Below are 20,666 nucleotides of genomic sequence, written 5' to 3'. Positions count from 1 at the left end.
TGGGGTATTTGGACCTTCTGTTCCTTAGTGTCATTCTCGAAGTCCTTGATTATTTGCTGATCTATAGCCTATGCCTTTAAAGTCATGTAACTGCTTACAGAGTTCCATTACAAATTTCCGTATCCGGTCCTACGTCATCACTTCCTGAAACCAAGAAATCTGGAAGTCTCATTTTTGCCTGATCCCTAGTAAAGCGTAGGCCTGCTTCATTATCTTCCCTGTGAAGTGTGTACCTTGATCTGAGTTCAGCTGTAGTGGCATTATTTCTTCTGCTAGGATCCTGGCCATGGTTTCTGCTGAACAATTTCAGTGGCGAAAGCTTCTACCCACTTCGTAAGCTGGTCTATTATAACTAGACAGTATGTCTTCCCCTTGTTGCTGGTTAACAGTCCAGTAAAATCTATCTGCAAGTTTTCCTAGGGTCCTTTCGGTCAGGGCTGATGTCCCATTCTGACCTTTACTTTCCCCCCTGGGTTGTATTTTGCGCATGTCACGCACCTTCTACAGTGGTCCTCTATATCTCTACCCAGTCCCTTCCACCACCAGCATCTGGACATCGAGCTTATCATGTTGGTTCTACCCGTATGGACATACCTGTGGTATAAATTTAATAGGCTCCCCTGGATGCATTCCGGGGCCACCACATTCCCATCTTTCCTCCAGTCTGTCCCTTGTTGGGCCCCTCTCTGCTTCCACCCCTCCTTTTCCTGTGGAGTGGCTTCTCCCTGTACCTTAAGCATGTTTACTTCCTCAGGCCCAATTGTACATGCTCCGAACTGGGCTTCCCCGGCCAGTGTACGTGTCTCTGCCACCCGCTTGGCTGCCTCGTCTGCCCATGCATTCCCCTGTTGATGTTGATCGGTAATTTTTATGTGCGCTTTTATTATCGCACACACCTGGGGTAGGAGGGAGGCTTCCACTAATTTTTTTAAACAATCTCATGTTTAGTAGGCCCTCCCCGAAGTCGTGCATCCCCATCTGCTCCAGGCTATCATATATGCATGCACTACTCCAAAAACATATCGACTGTCTGTATAGATGTTTACTCTTTTTCCCCTAGCCAGCCTCAGAGCTTCAGTGAGAGCCACTAATTCAACCACTTGAGCTGATAGACCCCCTTCTAACAGTCCTTCCCTTTTGACCTGTCCGCTGCTATCTACCAGTGCCCATCCTGTCCGTGGTGTCCCGTTGATATAGCGCCATCTACATATAGATCCATGTCTGCCTCCTCAAGCGGGGTTTCATTCGCCTGACTACTTCCCTCGTCTTCTCCTGTTGGGCTACACTGATGCTCCTTTCCCTGATCCATTCTGCAGAGTTGTTACAGTTGTCTTTCATTGTTACAATCCCATTGGGGGGGGGGGGGGGGGGGGGGTAAGAGCATTGCTTCCTACCTTGCCGTTCGTGCGCGGATACCGTTTTTAGCTTTCCTGTTTTAAGCAATTCTGCAAAGGTATGCTGGGTATGTGTCCCGACATTACTATGCCACTGGCCTATGCCTGTCCCCATGTAATGATCTTTATTGTGGTGGGTATAGATGTGGAAGGGCCTATTCTGATCAGGTAATCCCTGGAGCACTTGTGAGAGCTTGTTTTAATCTTACAACCACAATTGATCGAATTGCTTCCTTTCTGTCCTTAGGCATCTGTCTCTTCCCTTGTGATATTATGTATCCTAGATATGATACTTCGCTCCTTCCCACCTGCACTTTCCTAGCGTTTATCATCCACATATTTCAAAAGAGTGCTCCCTTCTTTGCCTGTTGGGAGCCTCGCCTTCCTGCGTCTCCTCCCTTATTGCAGCTAAAACATATCAGGGGAGCTGCGCGGGGGTGTGTCTCCTTCCCCTTCATCTCTGCTGCTATTTTTACTATCTTCTCCCTTTGTTGACTTTAACTCCTCTAAGTGTTCTGCCCACTCTAAAGTTTCATTTTTAATCCTGCACTCTGTAGAGCTCCTAGCATTGTAGTTAAAGCTAGTATGTGTTGTTCATTGCTGGAGGCAATAGGTTATCGTAATCATGTCCCACTTCAAATCCCAACTTAATTATCTTTTGAAGGGCTTCTCCTAGCTCATCTTTAAACATCCCGTGCTTGAGAAATTCCAATCTTTGCATTTTTGCGAGATCCGCTCTTCCCTTATTCTGCCATTCCCCATTGTGTACCTCTGGTGTCGCTTTGTGCCAATTTATCGGCCCCGTTTTGGCTTTTACCAGATTGTGAATGTCTGCTAAGGTTAGATTATGGACATCTAGCAGTTCTTCCACCTTTTGTCAGAATTCTGTATTCCTACTATTCAATAGAATTTGTCTCTCCTGTGGGCTGAGGGGTACTTCCTGTATGGTAATGTGGGCTGCTCTACGTCCGTTGGTGGGAATTGTAGTAATGCGTATTGGTGCCGCTGATAGGTAGCCATTATCATGTGCTGGGGGCCACTCTACTCTGCACTCGTTATCCCAGTCTGGTTTACGGTTAGGTTGGGTTTATGGACTATACTTACCCACCATGTGGTACATTGGCTCTATTGCCGTAGGTGATGGTGCTATGGCTGCACACTGCATTATCCGTCTGGTCCCATTTTAAAAAATCTCTTCTAGCTTATTTATCTTAGCTTCTAATTCTTGAATTTGTTTTTGTTTGAGTATCTATTTCTTTTATCTGTCCTCTGCAGCAAGCGAGTATTATTACATAGGCTTTCTTCGTTTTATTTTTATTCTGACTATCCCATCATTTCCTGTCTGTCAGGTGATTCTTCTAGCTGCATTCCTTGCTTTTTAATTTTTTTTTATTAAGAAACCCAAATTAATAATGTCCAGTATAAAACAGCTCTCAATGGAAAGGGTTAACTCCTTTACAGGTTTGTAAGAAGGTCATTACGTTTTTAAACCTTTCCCGATATCAGAATTTTTTTCCAAGTCTTTGTGCCTTCAAAACTTGCTTAGAAATAAGGAATCCGTTAAAACAGCAGAAATCATTAGTAAAGCTGTCATAAATAGCTTTAAATAAAACCTTCTCATCGGGAAAGACAGCATTTTAGATTAAACTCCAATTTTTCTAAACTTCCAATTCAAATACTTGCCCAAGATTTTTTAAATTGATTTAAAACAAGATCATTTTTAATAGCTATTTTGTTTACTGAAATCCAATTTAAAATAAGTACAGGCAACTGTGGCTTATTTTTCTTAGCTCTGTAAATCATAGTAAAAACAATCAGGGAAACTGCCACACTTTTTACATTTTCACACAAGCTATATACATTCCAGCATTTTGGTTTTTTTCAGGTCCCGTTCACTGAGCAAATCTTGTGTTTTATTTCTCTCGGCACGAAACCTAAACTTCCTTGCTGGTTCCATCTTTTTTAAGAATTTTCTAATTCCCAGTTTTTTTCCATCTTTTGCTGAGTTCGCACAGCTTAGATTTTTTTCCCCTTGTTATTGTTTAAACTGTTTGGGATTTTTTCTCTAAGCACCGTCCAGTTCGCAGAGCTTAGATCTTTTCCAATATTCACACTTTGAAACAAAGATTTCACTGTGGCCATTATGAAAATTCGGCTTTCATTGATTAATTACCCTCCAATCACACTAATATCCTTTTCACAGCCAATTTAAATCTTCTTTCTTCAAATTAGGTTTTGTATTTTACACAGAGGGCTTGTGTCTCCGTGAATTTGTTAATTTAAAATCGTAAGACAACACTTTTTCCCCCAAATTCGTTCAATTTGTTTTCCTTTTTAGCAGCTGTAGCTTTCAAGATTGCATCTTTATCTTTTGATAAAAACAAGCTGTCCTTTGAGAATTCAATGTTTTGTTATCCAGCATTTTCACTTAAAGACAAACCTTCACACCAAATACAACTTATCCTATGTTTTTTTCAGCAACTTCAAGGTTGCGTCTTTATCTTTTTCATCTTTTCCCTGTTAGCACTTATACCCGGGACCCTTTTGGTCCATATTCCAGAGACGCCCCCCATTGGTCTTCATTTTATCCCACTGGCCAGTTTTCCTAAGCATCCTGGGGTCCTACCCCCCTTTTTAGGTTGTATTCCTTCTTTTTCAGGCAATCCCCAAGTTTGGTTTTTGTCCTTCTGTGCTTCGCTATAACTTTGTTCTACAGATTACCCCCTTCTAATTCTTTACACAGATTACATCCTTCACGGTCAATACTACAGCTGCAGGTGGTACAAAATCATACTCACTGCCATTCAGCTGTCACATCATCCAGTTCGGAGGGGCTGCACCCTGCTCGCAGTGCCAAATGTAGGGTAAAAAGGAAGGCTTCTCTTCCCCGGGGGGGATTAACTGATATAGATAATCAGCACCATGCCCTTCGCCCTCGGTATAACGACCACGGAAGTAAACAAACGAAACCTCAGGTTTACCGGCTTTATTTCGAGCAATGCACGGGAAGGTTCAGTCGTGGAACCTCCAAAATATGAGGTTTTGAGTATAATTTATACAGGCTTTGGAGAGGAGCTACCCTCCTACAAAATCATCGATCGATTGCTATCAGCAGAGTTACATTGATTTGTCAACTCTTATCAGACTGGTTGAATGGTATATGCAACTATCTATCTCCCATCATTGTGCTGTTCTATTATTTTGCCCTTTACCCCAATCTGCATGCGCCTAAAGTAACTGTTCCAAAAGACTGGCTTCCTTATCTCTTCCTCAGAGACTTCTAATCAAAATTGTAACTGCTGACTTCGGCTGTTTAAGTGTTACTAAGGTTAAGGATACAGTTTTAATGTGTTATACGTGTGTTAAAACTACATAGAAACATAGAAAATAGGTGCAGGAGTAGGCCATTCGGCCCTTCGAGCCTGCACCACCATTCAATATGATCATGGCTGATCAGGCACTTCAGTACCCCATTCCTGCTTTCTCTCCATACCCTTTGATCCCTTTAGCCGTAAGGGCCACATCCAACCCCCTTTTGAATATATCTAACGAACTGGCCTCAACAACTTTCTGTGGTCGAGAATTCCACATGCTCACAACTCTGAGTGAAGAAGTTTATCCTCATCTCGGTCCTAAATGGCTTACCTCTTATCCTTAGACTGTGACCCCTGGTTCTGGACTTCCCCAACATCGGGAAACATTCTTCCTGCATCTAACCTGTCCAATCCCGTCAGAATTTTATATGTTTCTATGAGATCCCCTCTCATTTTTCTAAATTCCATTGAATATAAGCCAGTCGAACCAGTCTTTCTTCATAAGTCAGTCCTGTCATCCTGGGAATCAGCCTGGTGAACCTTTGCTGCACTCCGTCAATAGCAAGTCCTTCCTCAGATTAGGAGACCAAAACTGTACACCAAGGCTCTGTACAATTGTAGTAAGACCTCCCTGTTCCTATACTCAAATCCTCTTGCTATTAAGGCCAACATGCCATTTGCCTTCTTCACTACCTGCTATACCTGCATGCCAACTTTCAATGACTGATGTACCATGACACCCAGGTCACGTTGCACCTGCCCTTTTACTAATCTGTCATCATTCTGATAATCTGCCTTCCTGTTTTTACCACCAAAATGGATAACCTCACATTTATCTACATTATACCACATCTGCCATGTATTTGCCCACTCACCTAACCTGTCCAAGTCACCCTGCAGCCTCCTCACAGCTCTCACTGCCCCAGCTTAGTGTCATCTGCAAACTTGGCGATATTACATTAAATTCCTTCATCTAAATCATTAATGTATATTGTAAACAGCTGGGGTTCCAGCACTGAACCTCGGGGTACCCGACTAGTCACTGTTTGCCATTCTGAAAAGGACCCGTTTATTCCCACTCTTTGCTTCCTGTCTGCCAAGTAGTTCTCTATCCACGTCAATACATTACCCCCAATACCATGTGCTTTAATTTTGCACACTAATCTCTTGTGTGGGACCTTGTCAAAAGCCTTTTGAAAGTCTAAATACACCACATCCACTGGTTCTCCCTTATCCACTCTACTCGTTACATCCTCAAAAAATTCTAGAAGATTTGTCAAGCATGATACATAAGCAAATGTTACCTACATAGGCAATTTCTCAGACCTAATACTAATTAGTTCATCATCTTTCTGTCTGCTACAATTTATCCCTTATAGGTGCACTTCCAGGATTCTCTATTTTTATTCCCGATTTCCTGCGCAGGTTGTGCGTCCGAAATCTGGAGTTCCGAAATTTGGAATCCAGACCGATCCGTGGCGGGGCTGTCCAGAATCCAGAAAATACTCCGAAATCCGGACACCCTGCCAAACCGATTACCGCCACGAGTCGGGCCCAGGGAAATTTAAAAAAAACAAAAACTCACAAAACACTCAAGAATCAAAAAACTCCAACCCACCTCTTCTTGCAGGTCTTCACACCCACAGGCACCGCTGCTCCTGGGTCTGCAACGCAGGTCCCTCCCAGGCGTCTTCCCTCGGCCAGAACACGGGCGCGTCAAAACTCCAAAGATGTCGACTGCGACACCTCCAGCCTTGCACGCCGACAGTCCGCATAAATCCACCGGCACAAGTCCCGGTAAAACTCCGCAAACGGCACTTTCCAAACGGCACTACAAAACAGCCGTCCAAAAACCGGACATGCACAGCGCAGTCATCCGGAATCTGCTCCAACATTTCCGGATTCGGGCTATCGGAAAGATGTTCCGAAATCCGGAAATACTCTAACCTCGGCTTGAGCTTTTCCGATTCGGGCCGTCGAAAAGACGTACCAAAATCCGGAAATACCCAAAATTCGGAACGGCTTCAGTCCCGAGGTTTCCGGATTTCAGACGCTCTACCTGTATTCTGTGTTTTCTTTCTACCTCTGCTGTAATAAGTTTGCTTATATTGCCTTACAGTTTCAGCTATTTGGCACTGATGGGGTGACTTGCAGGTAAGATTTATCACTATTAGACTTCATTCAAACTGATATTTAGAATACTGGGTAAGATTAACTGAGAAACACATCATAGTTACTGGTGTTTTTGAACATATGGGGGAAGAAACCTCCACGGTAATGATGACATTACAGTAATTAAAGCATAAAATGCTGGAAATACACAGCATCTGTGAAGAAATGACACAGGTTAATTTTTCAGATCTAGATAACTGCCATGACTATTTTCAGTCTCATTATAAATGAAAATGTCCTTACAACCAGATGCCTCACGGGGCCACAAAGAAACTAAACAATGTGACATTGTAATATAACCCATAGGACTGAATCATGGGGTTATGCCCGGTACTGTTTCATCTCCACAGAAATTAATACCCACTCAAAATTACATCAAGAAAACTGTACAAATGCTTAAAGCGGCTGTGAGCTGCAACCTGGGAGATGTGGCTGATGTCATCTGTTGCAGCCTGAAAGCAACCAATGGTCTAAAAACTGAGGTATACTGGCATGTTATGCTCCCCTGGTCCAGCAGGTATTGTTGAAGGAGGTTGCAGAGGTCTACCTGGAGAAGCACAGCCTCCTCCTGCACTGCTCCTCAGACATGTCCAAGGTGGTGAGTTTTGGCCTGTAGACCCTGTGTGCTGGGTATGGCCTCCTACATGTAGCAGCACCCCCCCACCACCTGTTGTCTTCTGACAGGTACAGGTGCTGGTGCTGGTGGTTGCTGTAGCGCCTGCTCCTCCCAAGTTTTGCTGGAAGAAGGAAGCAAGAATGGCTCCCATACTAAGAGACATGTGACTAAAGGTTTGTGAGGCAACTAAACTGTCGAGGTTGCGATCCAGAAGCTGGAAACTCTCCTGGCAATCCAGACAGCAAAAGATCCTGAGAGCTGAAGCTAAGAGCCCCTTTTAAGAGCTCCCTCGGTAGCTCTCAGACACCAATCCCACTGGGTTTTGCTGGCGGGTCCAAGACTGGGTAGGGCATCCACGATTTGGAGATAAACTGCAGTGGAGCAGGTATGACGTCACTGGCGCACAACGTTTGACTTTTTAATTAGGATCCCTGCTTGCCTGGGGCGGACGCCTGGCACGCAGCCACAAACGGGCCAGTTAAAATAGTGGTGGTTGTAGGGGCCTGGAGGGGTGCAGGTAGGACCCAGAAACGACTTTAACCCTCCCTGGGTTCCTGTCGCAGGGTGGGGTAAATCACCCCATACACAGATAAAATGTTTTTGCAAACAAGACACACATAGCCTCATAACATAGTCAATCTATTTGCAGTTGTCATTGCTCATCTCCCACCCACAGAGGACCAATAGTAAACAACAGGATAAAATAACTGAAAGACTCAATTAGCACATAGTAAATATTTTATTTTTCAGGCACCAGTATTGATTGGCAATCCTTTGCAGCACACTGGGCTTGCATTTTACTGATTAGTTTTATTCTCTGAGGCAGCCCAGAACTCATCAATTCCTGTCTCAAAGTTTTGTAACTTGATAACATGACAAGTTCCTTTGAGGGAACGCCATGGCAATAAGTGACATCTTTTTCCATCTATTTCAACTGTAAGATATGAGGTAGCAATAGCTAAACTCCTCCTTCACAAAGTAATTATGTAAACCTTATAGTATCGTACAGCTGCTCAAAAGAAGCACAGATGTATTTGTCCTGTGTTTTACCATACCTCACAACTGCAGTATGACAATAGGTTCATATTCCCTTGAGTACAGAAGATTAAGGGGTGATCTAACGGAGGTATTTAAGGTGATTAAATGAATTGATAGGGTAGAGAGAAATTATTTCCTCTGGGGTGGGAGTTCAGAACAAGGGAGCAAAACCTTAAAATTAGAGCTATGCTGTTCTGAGGCAATGTCAGGAAGCAGTTCTTCACATAAACAGTGGAAATCTGGAACTCTTTCCCCAAAAAGCTGTTGAGGCTAAGTCAATTGAAAATGTCAAAAAAACGAGATTGTTAGATTTTTGTTAGACAAGGGTTACAGAACCAAGGTTGGTATATGGAGTTAAGGTACTGATTATCCATGATCTAATTGAATGGTGGAACAGGCTCGAGGGGTTGAATTGCCTACTCCTGTTCTTAAGTGCTTAAAAGATTGCATTTCTAACCAGTTCTTCAAGTCATGTCTCAAATACAAATTCCATAAATTAGAGACAAGACCGACAACTGTGTGTGTCGTATTGTGCTTCAGTGATGAATAAACTTTGGAGCAGAATGCAGTAAAAGTATTCAATATCAGAAATTATGATTAAATGGAACTACTTAAGAAAACTAATCCCTAAAGTTTACAGTTAGAAGGCTCAGAATTGGTATCTATTTGTTATTTTCCATGATGCAGAGTGGTCTCAAATGGAGTGCATCTAAACAGAGTGTAAAAGTTGGTAATTTGGAGAGAGTGGAAGTCTCTGGCAAGTACTGGTGAGTGCTAGATGTCAAAGTGAAATTTAGTTCAACATTTTAAATTTAATGTAGAATTTTTAAAACTGTAAAATAAACTGCAAGTTAAAAACAGTTAACAGAAACTGCCTGTCCGTGGCAGTTAACTGTCAATCAGGTGGTGTGCCATAACTGCAGCATGTGGGAGTTTCTGGAGAACATCGTGATCCTGGACGTAGTGAGTGGCTGCATCTTGAGGAACTTTTCAGCTCAGAATTGACGACCTAGTGTCTGAGGGTGCAGACATTGCAGGGCATCATGGAGGGGGAAGAGTTACCTGGACACTTTGATCCAGGAGGCATACACACCTTAGGTTCGGTAGGGGTACAGGTCTGGTTAGTTGTCAGGAACAGGAAGGTGTGACTGCGACTCAGGCAGGTAAGGAAACCCCAGGTGCAGTGCTATAGGAGCCTCGGCCATTGCCCTTATCCAACAGGTACATGTTCTTGCTACCTGTGTAGATGAGGGCAAAGTCTGTAGGGTGCATGAACAAACTGACCACGGCACCGTGGTACAGGAGGCCATACAAATGGGGGAAGTGAAAAGGAATGTTGTAGTGGTAGGGGGCAGTATAGTCAGGGGATAGATATTGTTCTCTGCAGCCGCGACAAGAGTTCCAAAGGCTTAAGGATATTTCCTCGCAGCTGGAGAAGAACTTAAGAGTAGCAGGGGGAGGATCCAGTTGTCATTGGCTCCGTAGGAATCAAGGACTTGGGTAGAACTAGAAATGAGGTCGTGCAGAGAGAGTTTGAGGAGCTAGGGAAAAATTAAAATGAAGAACCTGATAGATAATTATCTCTGGATTGTTACCTGAGACACATGAAAATTGCATAGGGACAAGCAGATTAGATGGTTAAACGCATGGTTGAAAGAGAGGTGCGGGAGACGGGGGTTTCAATTCATGGGACACTGGCACCAGTACTAGGGCAAGAGGGAGCTGTTCCGTTGTGACGGGCTCCACTTAACCCGGGCTGAGATCAGTACCCTGGTGAACCAAATAACTAGGGCAGTAGAAATGGCTTTAAACTAATGAGGGGGCGGGGGGAAGAATCTCGAAAGTGTAAAATAAAAGCAGTGAGAGAAATGTTGAGGGAGTAGAGCAGAGTAGTGATTTGGATAAAATAAGCAAAGTGGATCAGGAAGGGACAAGAGCTTTACAAAGGTCATCAGTGACTAAGGTGACATCAGGGAAAAATAGAATTTTTTAAAAAAAGCTAAAGGCACTATATCTCAATGTGTGAAGCATTCTCAACAAAATAGATGAATTAATAGCACAGATAGAAATAAATGGGTTTGATCCATTTATCTTGTCCTGTGCACTATTATTACAAATTTGCATTTGCCCAGTCTATATGAAAATTAAAGTCCCCTATGATTACTGTATTACCTCGTTACATGCAACTATAATTTCGAGCTTTATACTCTGCCCGAGACTACAACTACTGTCAGGGAGCCTATGGACTACTCCCACCATGTTTTCTGCCCCTTGTGTTTCTTAGCTTCACCAAAAGTGATTCTACATCTTGTTTTTCCAAGCCAAGATACTTTCTCTCTCCTGCCTTTATCGCATTCTTTATTATCAGTGCTACTCTGCCATTACGGAGACGTGGTTGCAGAGTGACCAAGGTTGGGAACTAAATAATCCAGATACTTGACTTTTAAAAGAGATAGGCTGAATGGAAAAGGGGGGCAGAGTAGCACTGATAATAAAGAATGGGATAAAGGCAGGAGAGAGAAAGGATCTTGGCTTGGAAAAACAAGATGTAGAATCACTTTTGGTGAAGCTAAGAAACACAAGGGGCAGAAAACATGGTGGGAGTAGTCCATAGGCTCCCTGACAGTAGTTCTAGTCTCGGGCAGAGTATAAAGCTCGAAATTATAGTTACATGTTACGAGGGTAATACAGTAATCATAGGGGACTTTAATTTTCATATAGACTGGGCAAACCTAATTTGTAATAACAGTGCACAGGACAAGTTCATGGAATGCATTCAAGATAGTTTTCTAGGTCAGTATGACAAGGAACCAACAAGGGAACTGGCGAGAGGAATCAAGGGATATGGGGATTGGGCAAAAAAGTAGTGTTGAGGTCAAAGATCAGCTATGATCTTACTGAATGGCGGAGCAGGCTTGATTGGCCATATGGCCTACTCCTGCTCTTAATTCTAATGTTATGTTCTTAGATCTAGTATTGTGCAATGATACTGGGTTAATTAATAAACTTGTAGTAAAGGAGTGCTGGCGAGCAGTGATCATAATATGATAGAATTTTATGTTGAGTTTGAGAGTGATTTAGTTAAGTCCGAAACAAGGGTCTTAAATCTGAACAAAGCAAAATATATAGGTGTGAGAAGCGAGTTGACTAAGGTAGGTTGGGATATTAGACTAAAAGATATGACGGTAGATAAGCAATTGCAAACATTTAAAGAAAAATTCATAATTCACAATGAAAATACATTCCCTTAAGGAATAAAATGCCTTAGGGAAAAATTGGTCCAACTGTGGCTAACAAAAGAAGTTAAAGTTACTATTAAATTAAAAGAAGAGGCTTACAATGTTGTCAAAAAGAGTAATAAGCCTGAGGATTGTGAGGATTTTAGAATTCAGGAAAGGAGGAGATAAGAGAGAAAATAGAATGAGAGTAAACCAGCATGCGACATATAAAACAGATTGTAAAAGCTCCTATAGGTATGTAAAAAGGAAAAGCAAAAGTAAACATGGGTCCCTTACAGGCATGAGACAGGAGAAATTGGGAAATGGCAGAGATATAAAGCAAATACTTTGGATCTGTCTTCATGGAAGAAGACACAAAAAACACTGGAAATAGTGGGGAGGAAGGGTCTAGTGAGAATGAGGAACTTAGAGAAATTATTAGTAAAGAAATAGTACTGGAGAAATTAATGGGATTAAAAGCCAACAAATCCCTTGGGCTTTAAAAGAGGTGGCTACAGAGATAGTGGATGCACTGGTTTTGATCTTCCAGCATTGCTTAGATTCTAGAACGGTTCCCATGGATTGGAAGGTAGTAAATGTAACCCCTCTATTCAAGAAAGGAGAGAGAGAGAGAGAGAGAAATCAGGGAACTATAGACCAGTTAGCCTAACATCAGTAGTGGGGAAAATGCTAGAATGTATTATGAGGGATGTGGTAACAGGCACTTAGTAAATCATAATATGATTGGGCAGGGTCAACGTGGATTTATGAAAGGGAAATCGTGTTTGACAAATATATTAGAGTTCTTTGAGACTGTAACTAACAGGGTAGATAAGGGGAAACCAGTGGATGTAGTGTATTTGGATTTTCAGAAAGCATTCGATAAGGTGTGACACAAGAGGTTATTACACAAAATTAGAGCTTATGGGATTAGGGGTAATATATTAGCATGGATTGAGTATTGGTTAACGGACAGAAAACAGACAGTAGGAATAAACAGGTCATTTTCGAGTTGGCAGGTTGTAATTAGTGGGATACTGCAAGGATCAGTGCTTGGGCCTCAGCTTTTTACAATCTATATCAGTGACTTAGATGAGCGGACTGAGTAGCCACTTTAGTGGGAAACACTTGGCCACCAGGGAGGGTTTCTTTCGGCCAGGCAGTGGCCTGGGCACTCGAGAGGTGGTGCCAGGATGCCTGTTGGCGGCCCGGCCAAACTAGTGGGCATAATTGTCGGCTCGACCTGGCAGTTAGCCAACAATAAAAAATAACAGAGTCGTCGGAAGCGCAACCTCCCCTTTAAGGGCAAACATGCCATCCAGTCACAGACAGCTACCCACCGGGGAAAGCTGTCAGCGGCGCCGTTCCTACAGGGCAATTCCGCACGGGGTCGTAAAGGGGGCCGCTGCTAGTCGGTAAGGGGTTACCGCGTGCCTGACGCAGCGAGAAAACGGGCGGTGCGGTAACCTGTTCCCGCCGCTTTCGGCCTGGGGGCAATTTCGCTCGGGTCGGCCCATCTGACTGCCCCTGATCGGTAAGGCCTCTCTGCTCCATTCCCACCTCTTAGAGGCGGTAATGGAGCTTATGGAGGGGGGCAATTTTGGCCCCAAGAAGTCTTACTGCAATTATATAGGACCTGGAGTACTGTATACAGTTTTGGTCTCCTTACCCAAGGAAGGATATACTTTCCATGGAGGGAGTGCAACAAAGATTCACCAGACTGATTCCTGGGATGGATGATAGGCCTATATTCCCTAGAATTAAGAAGAATGAGAAATTATATCATTGAAACATATAACATTCTTACCGGGATCAACAGGGTAGATGGTGAGAGGATGTTTCCCCTGGCTGGCGAGTCTAGAACTAGGAGTCACAGTTTCAGAATAAGGGGTCGGCCATTTAGGACTTAAATGAGGAGAAATATCTTCACTCAAAGGGTTGTGAATCTTTGGAATTCTCTACCCGAGAGAGCTGTGGATGCTCAGGTGTTGAGGATATTGAAGACAGAGATCAATAGATTTTTGGATATTAAGGGAATCAAGGGATATGAGGATAGTGCAGGAAGGTGGAGTTGATGTAGAAGATCAGCCTGATCTTATTGAATGGCGGAGCAGGCTCGAAGGGCCTAATGGCCTTCTCCTGCTCCTATTTATGTTCTTACGTGAAGCTAAGTGCAAAACAAAGGTAAACACTTTACCAGCAATTTCAGTGTGCTGGTAAATATAGGTCCGACAGGGCTTTTGTTTTTGTGCATTTAGTGGAAATAACAAGCGAGTCCAGCCAGAAACAACTATGAAACATAGAAAATAGGTGCAGTAGGCCATTCGGCCCTTCGAGCCTGCACCACCATTCAATAAGATCATGGCTGATCATTCACCTCAGTACCCCTTTCCTGCTTTCTCTCCATACCCTTGATCATCCCTTTAGCAGTCAGGGCCATATCTAACTCCCTCTTGAATATATCCAATGAACTGGCATCAACAACTTTCTGTGGTAGAGAATTCCACAGGTTAACAACTCTCTGAGTGAAGAAGTTTCTCCTCATCTCGATCCTAAATGGCTTACCCCTTATCCTTAGACTGTGACCCCTGGTTCTGGACTTCCCCAACATCGGGAACATTCTTCCTGCATCTAACCTGTCCAGTCCCGTCAGAATTTTATATGTTTCTATGAGATCCCCTCTCATTCTTCTAAACTCCAGTGAATACAGGCCCAGTCGATCCAGTCTCTCCTCATATGTCGGTCCTGCCATCCCGGGAATCAGTCTGGTGAACCTTCGCTGCCCCTCAATAGCAAGAATGTCCTTCCTCAGATTAGGACACCAAAACTGAACACAATATTCCAGGTAAGACCTCCCTGCTCCTATACTCAAATCCCGTAGCTATGAAGGCCAACATGCCATTTGCCTTCTTCACCGCCTGCTGTACCTGCATGCCAACCTTCAATGACTGATGTACCATGACACCCAGGTCTCGTTGCACCTCCCCTTTTCCTAATCTGCCGCCATTCAGATAATATTCTGCCTTCATGTTTTTGCCACTAAAGTGGATAACCTCACATTTATCCACATTATACTGCATCTGCCATGCATTTGCCCACTCACCTAACAGGAGCAGACGTTGAACAAACCTGACCTTGATGGCTAATGAGGACGCAATCATTTGTAATGGAGTGCAGGAGCTTACTCCGATATTACTCCCGCTCCCTAAAAAAACAGAGGTTACTATGTACATGTTATACATACCAGAGGTGGGCCTCCTAAGAAAATTGTCCCTTGATTCTTCACAATAATACTTTCGTCAGCCATGGCAGGTACATACGCTCCTCCCGCTGTACATGAACCCATGACCACAGCTATCTAGAACCAAAAGAGACAATCACAGAATGACTAACTACAAGAACTGTTTTATGATAAGAAAACAAATATAAATTCATTCAGACAGTGCCATTTTTGCATTCTCTCTTTTGCTTCTTCCCCCAAAACCTTAGACTATGTTGTTTTCAGTGGCCAAACTCTTCTATTTCCGATTTTCCTTATCCAAGAGAAAGTACAGTAACTCCACTTTAACTTGCTCAATGCAAGAATGCAAATCGAAATGACAGATAACCATGGGATTCAAACTCAACCTTCTTGCAGGGAGCTGAACATTGTTTCTGCTTAGAACGAAAACCTGTTACATTCCCATCTTATTTTGATGATGATTCTGGCTAGCCAGATTCCAAATTTTAGTTTCTTATACAAAAGTTGGCTATACTTTATAATATATTGATTGTTATGTTGGAATGTGGGCCATGTTGTGACATAAGAATTAGGAGGCAGGAATAGGCCATTCAATGAGATCATGGCTGATGTTTTAACTCAACTCCACTTTCCTGCACTATCCCCATATCCCTTGATTCCCTTAATATCCAAAAATCTATTTTTCTACCTGAATATACTCAAAGACTGAGCCTCTACAGCCTTTTGGGGTAGAGAATTCCAAAGATTCATCACCCTCTGAGTGAATACGTTTCTCCTCATTTCAGTTCTAAATGGTCGACCCCTCATTCTAAAACTGTGACCCCTGGTTCTAAACTCTCCAGCCAGAAGAAATATTCTCCCTGTATCTACCCTGTCAATCCCTGTAAAAATTTTGTATGTTTCAATGAGATCACCTCTAATTCTTTTAAACTCTAGAGAATATAGGCCTAATCTATTTAATCTCTCCTCCTAGGACAATCCCTCCATCCCAGGAATCAGTCTGGTGAACCTTTGTTGCACTCCCTCAATGGCAAGTATATCATTCCTTAGGTAAGGAGACCAAAACTGCACACAATACTCCAGGTGCGGTCTCACCAGGGTCATATATAAGTGCAGTAAGATGTGTTTACTCTTATACTGAAATCCTCTTGTAATAAATCTAACATTCCATTTGCTTTCTTAATTGCTTGCTGTACCTACATGTTAACTTTCAGTGATTCGAGTCGAAGAGGCATAGAGGTTAAGGCTAACTTAGTATTAGTTTATGAAGCAAATGAACTGGCTTGGTATTTACATTAGTATTTCCTTATAGCTAGAATGGTCATTCGTTTCAAGATCTCCATTAACTGCTGAATAATAACAGTTTGTAGGAAGCTGAAAACAAAGATAAACGAAGCCTAAGCCTTGTCTCTGTCTAATTAGGATAGGGCTAAGCACAATGCTGCACCATAATAAGAATCCATAAATAGTGTGTGTGTAAGCTTGTTAGAATTGCACAAAAGACATCGGGCTGGATTTTCATGGGGAAGCTGGGTTGGGGGCAGGGCAGGAAATCAGGGAGAACAGGTTTCCCGCAGGCCCTGCTGACTTAGAGAGGAACGGGGCCAGCCTGAAGATCATCTGGAGGGGGGGGGGGGGGTCTGGGTAGGCGATCAAAGGCCTCGTTGGGGGACGGGCGGGGGGGGCTCCGATTGCTGGGGGGGGGGGGGGGGGCTCGGGGCTCGGCAAGGACCCTGGATCCAGGAGGTAGGTGTAAAGGCACTTACCTCCTGGATGTAAAACCCAACCAGCTACGGTTAAAAACAAAATGTAGGTTAGAGAGGCTTTCAGCCTCACTAATATTTAAATTGACGCTCTGCGTCCTGGCAGCGGGTTGGCTGCCCGCCACCGTTAAAACCGAAGTGGGCGAGTTGGAGCCGGGTTCAGGTCGGGATTCCGATTTTTAACAATTTAACTACCCTCATGCTCCAAACCCATCCATTTTTTTTTAGATTCAAATTCCCCCCATTGTACCTGGATCTTAAAAACTTGCCAAGGAAGAGCTTTTTAGATATTTACATGAGAAACCAGATTGGACATACAGCTGCAAACGGTAGAACAGAAAAGCTGGCCAATTAAGAGTTGGGAGCTGATGAGATAAGGGACATGTTACATGCCGTGAAGCTTTGGGGTCAAAATTCAGTTTATACCGCCACCCATTACCAAGCGCAGGTGGCGACGAACGGATGGTAAGCGGCATCCACAGCACGGCTGAAACTGAATCGACTCTTTGGCAGAGGTGCCAAGAGGCAACGCTGTGCCGGCTAATGCCATCCGTGTGGTGACGTCATCCAGTGTACAACGTCTCTGATGCCTCTGTAGTGATATGTGCTTTGTACCGCTGCCTTACCGGCAGGCAGCCATACAGCCTGCAAAACATGGTGGGTAAACAGCGGAACTCGGGCGGAATCGGCCAGAGTGCAAGGTATGTTTTTTTTCTTAATTTATTTCTGTTGTGTATCTGTAAAGCATGCACTCCCATGTTCCGCCACCAGGGAGTGCATCCCCTGAAGTCCCAAGGAATCCCAGCATCCTTTGGGAGCACTATATATAAGGCCTGTTCCTCACTCTGGAATGTCTTAATAAAGACTGAGGTCACTGTTACTTTAACCTCCCTCTGTGCAGCCTTATCTGTATTAGGAACACAATAACTGGCGACGAGTATACAAATCCAACGCAAAGATGCAGCAAACTGTGGGCATCCTGGAGAAGTTCTCGGAGGGTGAGGACTGGGAAGCCGATGTCGAACAGCTAGACCAGTACTTTGTAGCCATCGAGCTGGACGAAGAAGGAAGCGCTGCAAAAAGGAGAGCGGTCCTCCTCATGGTCTGCGGGGCACCGACCTATAGCCTCATGAAGAATCTTCTGGCTCTGGTGAAACCCACAGATAAGTCGTATGAGGAGCTGTGTACACTGGTTCGGGAGCATCTTAACCCGAGGGACAGTGTGCTGATGGCGAGGTATCGGTTCTTCACGTGCCAACGATCTGAAGGTCAGGAAGTGGCGAGCTATGTCGCCGAGCTAAGGCGACTTGCAGGACAATGTGAATTTAATGGCTACCTGGAACAAATGCTCAGAGACTTTTTTAACTGGGCATTGGCCACGAGATCATCCTACGAAAACTTTTGACTGTAGAGACACCGACCCTCAGCAAGGCCATTGAGATAGCACAGGCGGTTATATCCACCAGTGATAACACCAAACAAATCTCTCAGCACACAAGTGCAAGCAATGTTCATAAATTAACTGGGACTGTGTTTGCGAGCAGAAATGTACAGGGCAGAAACCACGAATCTGCAACTGCCAGCAGGCCTCAGGTGACCCAGATGACTCAGAGTCCACAACAAAGGATGAATGCAAGGCAATTCACACATTGTTGGCGTTGTAGAGACTTCCATTCAGCCTATTCATGCCGTTTCAAAGGGTATGTTTGCAAGAGTTGTGGAACAATGGGGCACCTCCAACGAGCTTTCAGACGAGCTGCAAGCTCTGCAAAACTTGCTAACCACCACGTGGCAGAGGAAGATCGGTCCATGGTGGATCAAAGCAATTTCGAGCCTCAGAGAGAGGAGGCAGATGCTGAAGTACACGGGGTGCACATATTTGACGAAATGTCCACCTATAATGCTAAATGTAAAATTGAATGGCTTACCCGTAGCCATGGAACTGGACACTGGCACTAGCCAATCCATCATGAGTAAAAAGATGTTCGAGAGACTGTGGTAAAACAAGGCACTCAGACCAGCCCTGAGCCCCATCCACATGAAACTGAGAACGTACATGAAAGTGCTCATCACTGTCCTGGGCAGCGCCATGGTCAAGGTCACCTACAAGGGCACGGTGCACGAACTGCCACTCTGGATTGTCCCGGGCGATGGCCCCACACTGCTTGGAAGGAGCTGGCTGGGCAAAATCCGCTGAAACTGGGATGACATTCAAGCACTATCACATGTCAATGAGGCCTCATGTACCCAGGTTCTTAACAAATTTCCTTCCCTTTTTGAGCCAAGCATTGGAAACTTTTCCAGGGCGAAGGTGCAGATCCACTTGGTCCCAGAGGACGGCTCATCCACCACAAGGCGCGAGCGGTACCTCACATGATGAGAGAGAGAGTGGAAATTGAGCTGGACAGGCTGCAATGCAAGGGCATCATCTCCCCAGTGGACTTCAGCGAGTGGGCCAGCCCGATTTTTCCAGTACTCAAAAGTGATGGCACGGTCAGGATTTGCGGTGATTATAAAGTAACGATTAATCGTTTCTCGCTACAGGACCAATACCCGCTACCTAAGACAGACGACCTATTTGCGACGCTGGCAGGAGGCAAGACGTTCACCACGCTCGACCGGACTTCAGCCTACATGATGCAGGAGCTGGAGGAGTCTTCGAAGGGTCTCACCTGCATCAACATGCACAAGGGACTGTTCATCTACAACAGATGCCTGTTTGGAATTCGGTCGGCTGCAGCGATCTTCCAGAGAAACATGGAGAGCCTACTCAAGTCGGTACCATGCACGGTGGTTTTTTAGGACGACATATTGGTCACGGGTCGGGACACCGTCGAGCACCTATAAAACCTGGAGGAGGTCCTCCAGCGACTGGATCGCGTAGGGCTGCGGCTGAAGAGGTCGAAATGAGTCTTCATGGCAACAGAAGTGGAGTTTTTGGGGAGAAAGATCGCGGCAGACGGCATTCAGCTCACAGACGCCAAGATAGAGGCTATCAGGAACGCGCCCAGGCCACAGAATGTCACGGAGCTGCGGTCGTGCCTGGGACTCCTCAAATATTTTGGTAACTTCCTACCTGGTTAAGGACCCTCTTAGAGCCCCTACATGTGTTATTGTGTAAAGGTGAGAACTGGGTATGGGGAAAAAAACAAGTAATTGCTTTTGAGAAAGCCAGAAACATTTTATGCTCCAAGAAGGTGCTTGTATTGTATAACCCGTGTAAAAGACTTGTGCTAGCATGTGATGCGTCGTCGTACGGAGTCGGGTGTGTATTACAACGAGCTAACGTTGCGGGGAAGTTGCAACCTGTCGCCTATGCTTCCAGGAGCTTGTCTAAGGCTGAGAGGGCCTACAGCATGATTGAGAAAGAGGCATTAGCGTGTGTGTTCAGGGTAAAGAAAATGCATCAGTACCTGTTTGGCCTCAAATTTGAGCTGGAAACTGATCACAAGCCCCTCATATCCCTGTTCACTGAAAACAAGGGGATAAATACTAATGCCTCAGCCCGCATACAAAGGTGGGCACTCGTGCTATCAGCGTATAACTATACCATCCGCCACAGGCCAGGCACCGAGAACTGTGTGGATGCTCTCAGTCGGCTACGATTGCCCACCACGGGAGTGGAAATGGCGCAGTCTGCAAACTTGTTGATGGTGGCGCAGCCCGCAGACTTGTTGATGGTCATGGAAGCGTTTGAAAATGATAAATCACCTGTCACGGCCCGCCAGATTAGGACTTGGATCAGCCAAGATCCTCTGCTGTCCCTAGTAAAAAACTGTGTACTGCATGGGAGCTGGGCCAGCATCCCCGTTGAAATGCAAGAGCTAATCAAGCCATTCCAGCGGTGAAAGGACGAGCTGTCCATTCGGGCAGACTGCCTGTTGTGGGGTTACCGCGTAGTGCTACCCAA

General features: G+C 44.5%; 1 protein-coding gene across 1 annotated transcript in view; it reads right to left on the bottom strand.

The window, feature by feature from the left end:
* The window catches only part of mccc2 (methylcrotonyl-CoA carboxylase subunit 2), a 168,636-nt gene that overhangs the window by 88,889 nt on the left and 59,081 nt on the right, over positions 1–20,666 (bottom strand). Inside the window, exon 7 of the mRNA XM_070867814.1 lies at positions 14,997–15,110. Coding sequence (XP_070723915.1) covers positions 14,997–15,110 — 114 coding nt within the window. The remainder of the gene's footprint in view (positions 1–14,996; positions 15,111–20,666) is intronic.

This window comes from Pristiophorus japonicus, chromosome 1 (genome assembly GCF_044704955.1).
Source record: "Pristiophorus japonicus isolate sPriJap1 chromosome 1, sPriJap1.hap1, whole genome shotgun sequence".
Classification (NCBI taxonomy): Eukaryota; Metazoa; Chordata; class Chondrichthyes; family Pristiophoridae; genus Pristiophorus; species Pristiophorus japonicus.
This window is presented reverse-complemented; position numbering and strand designations above follow the sequence as displayed.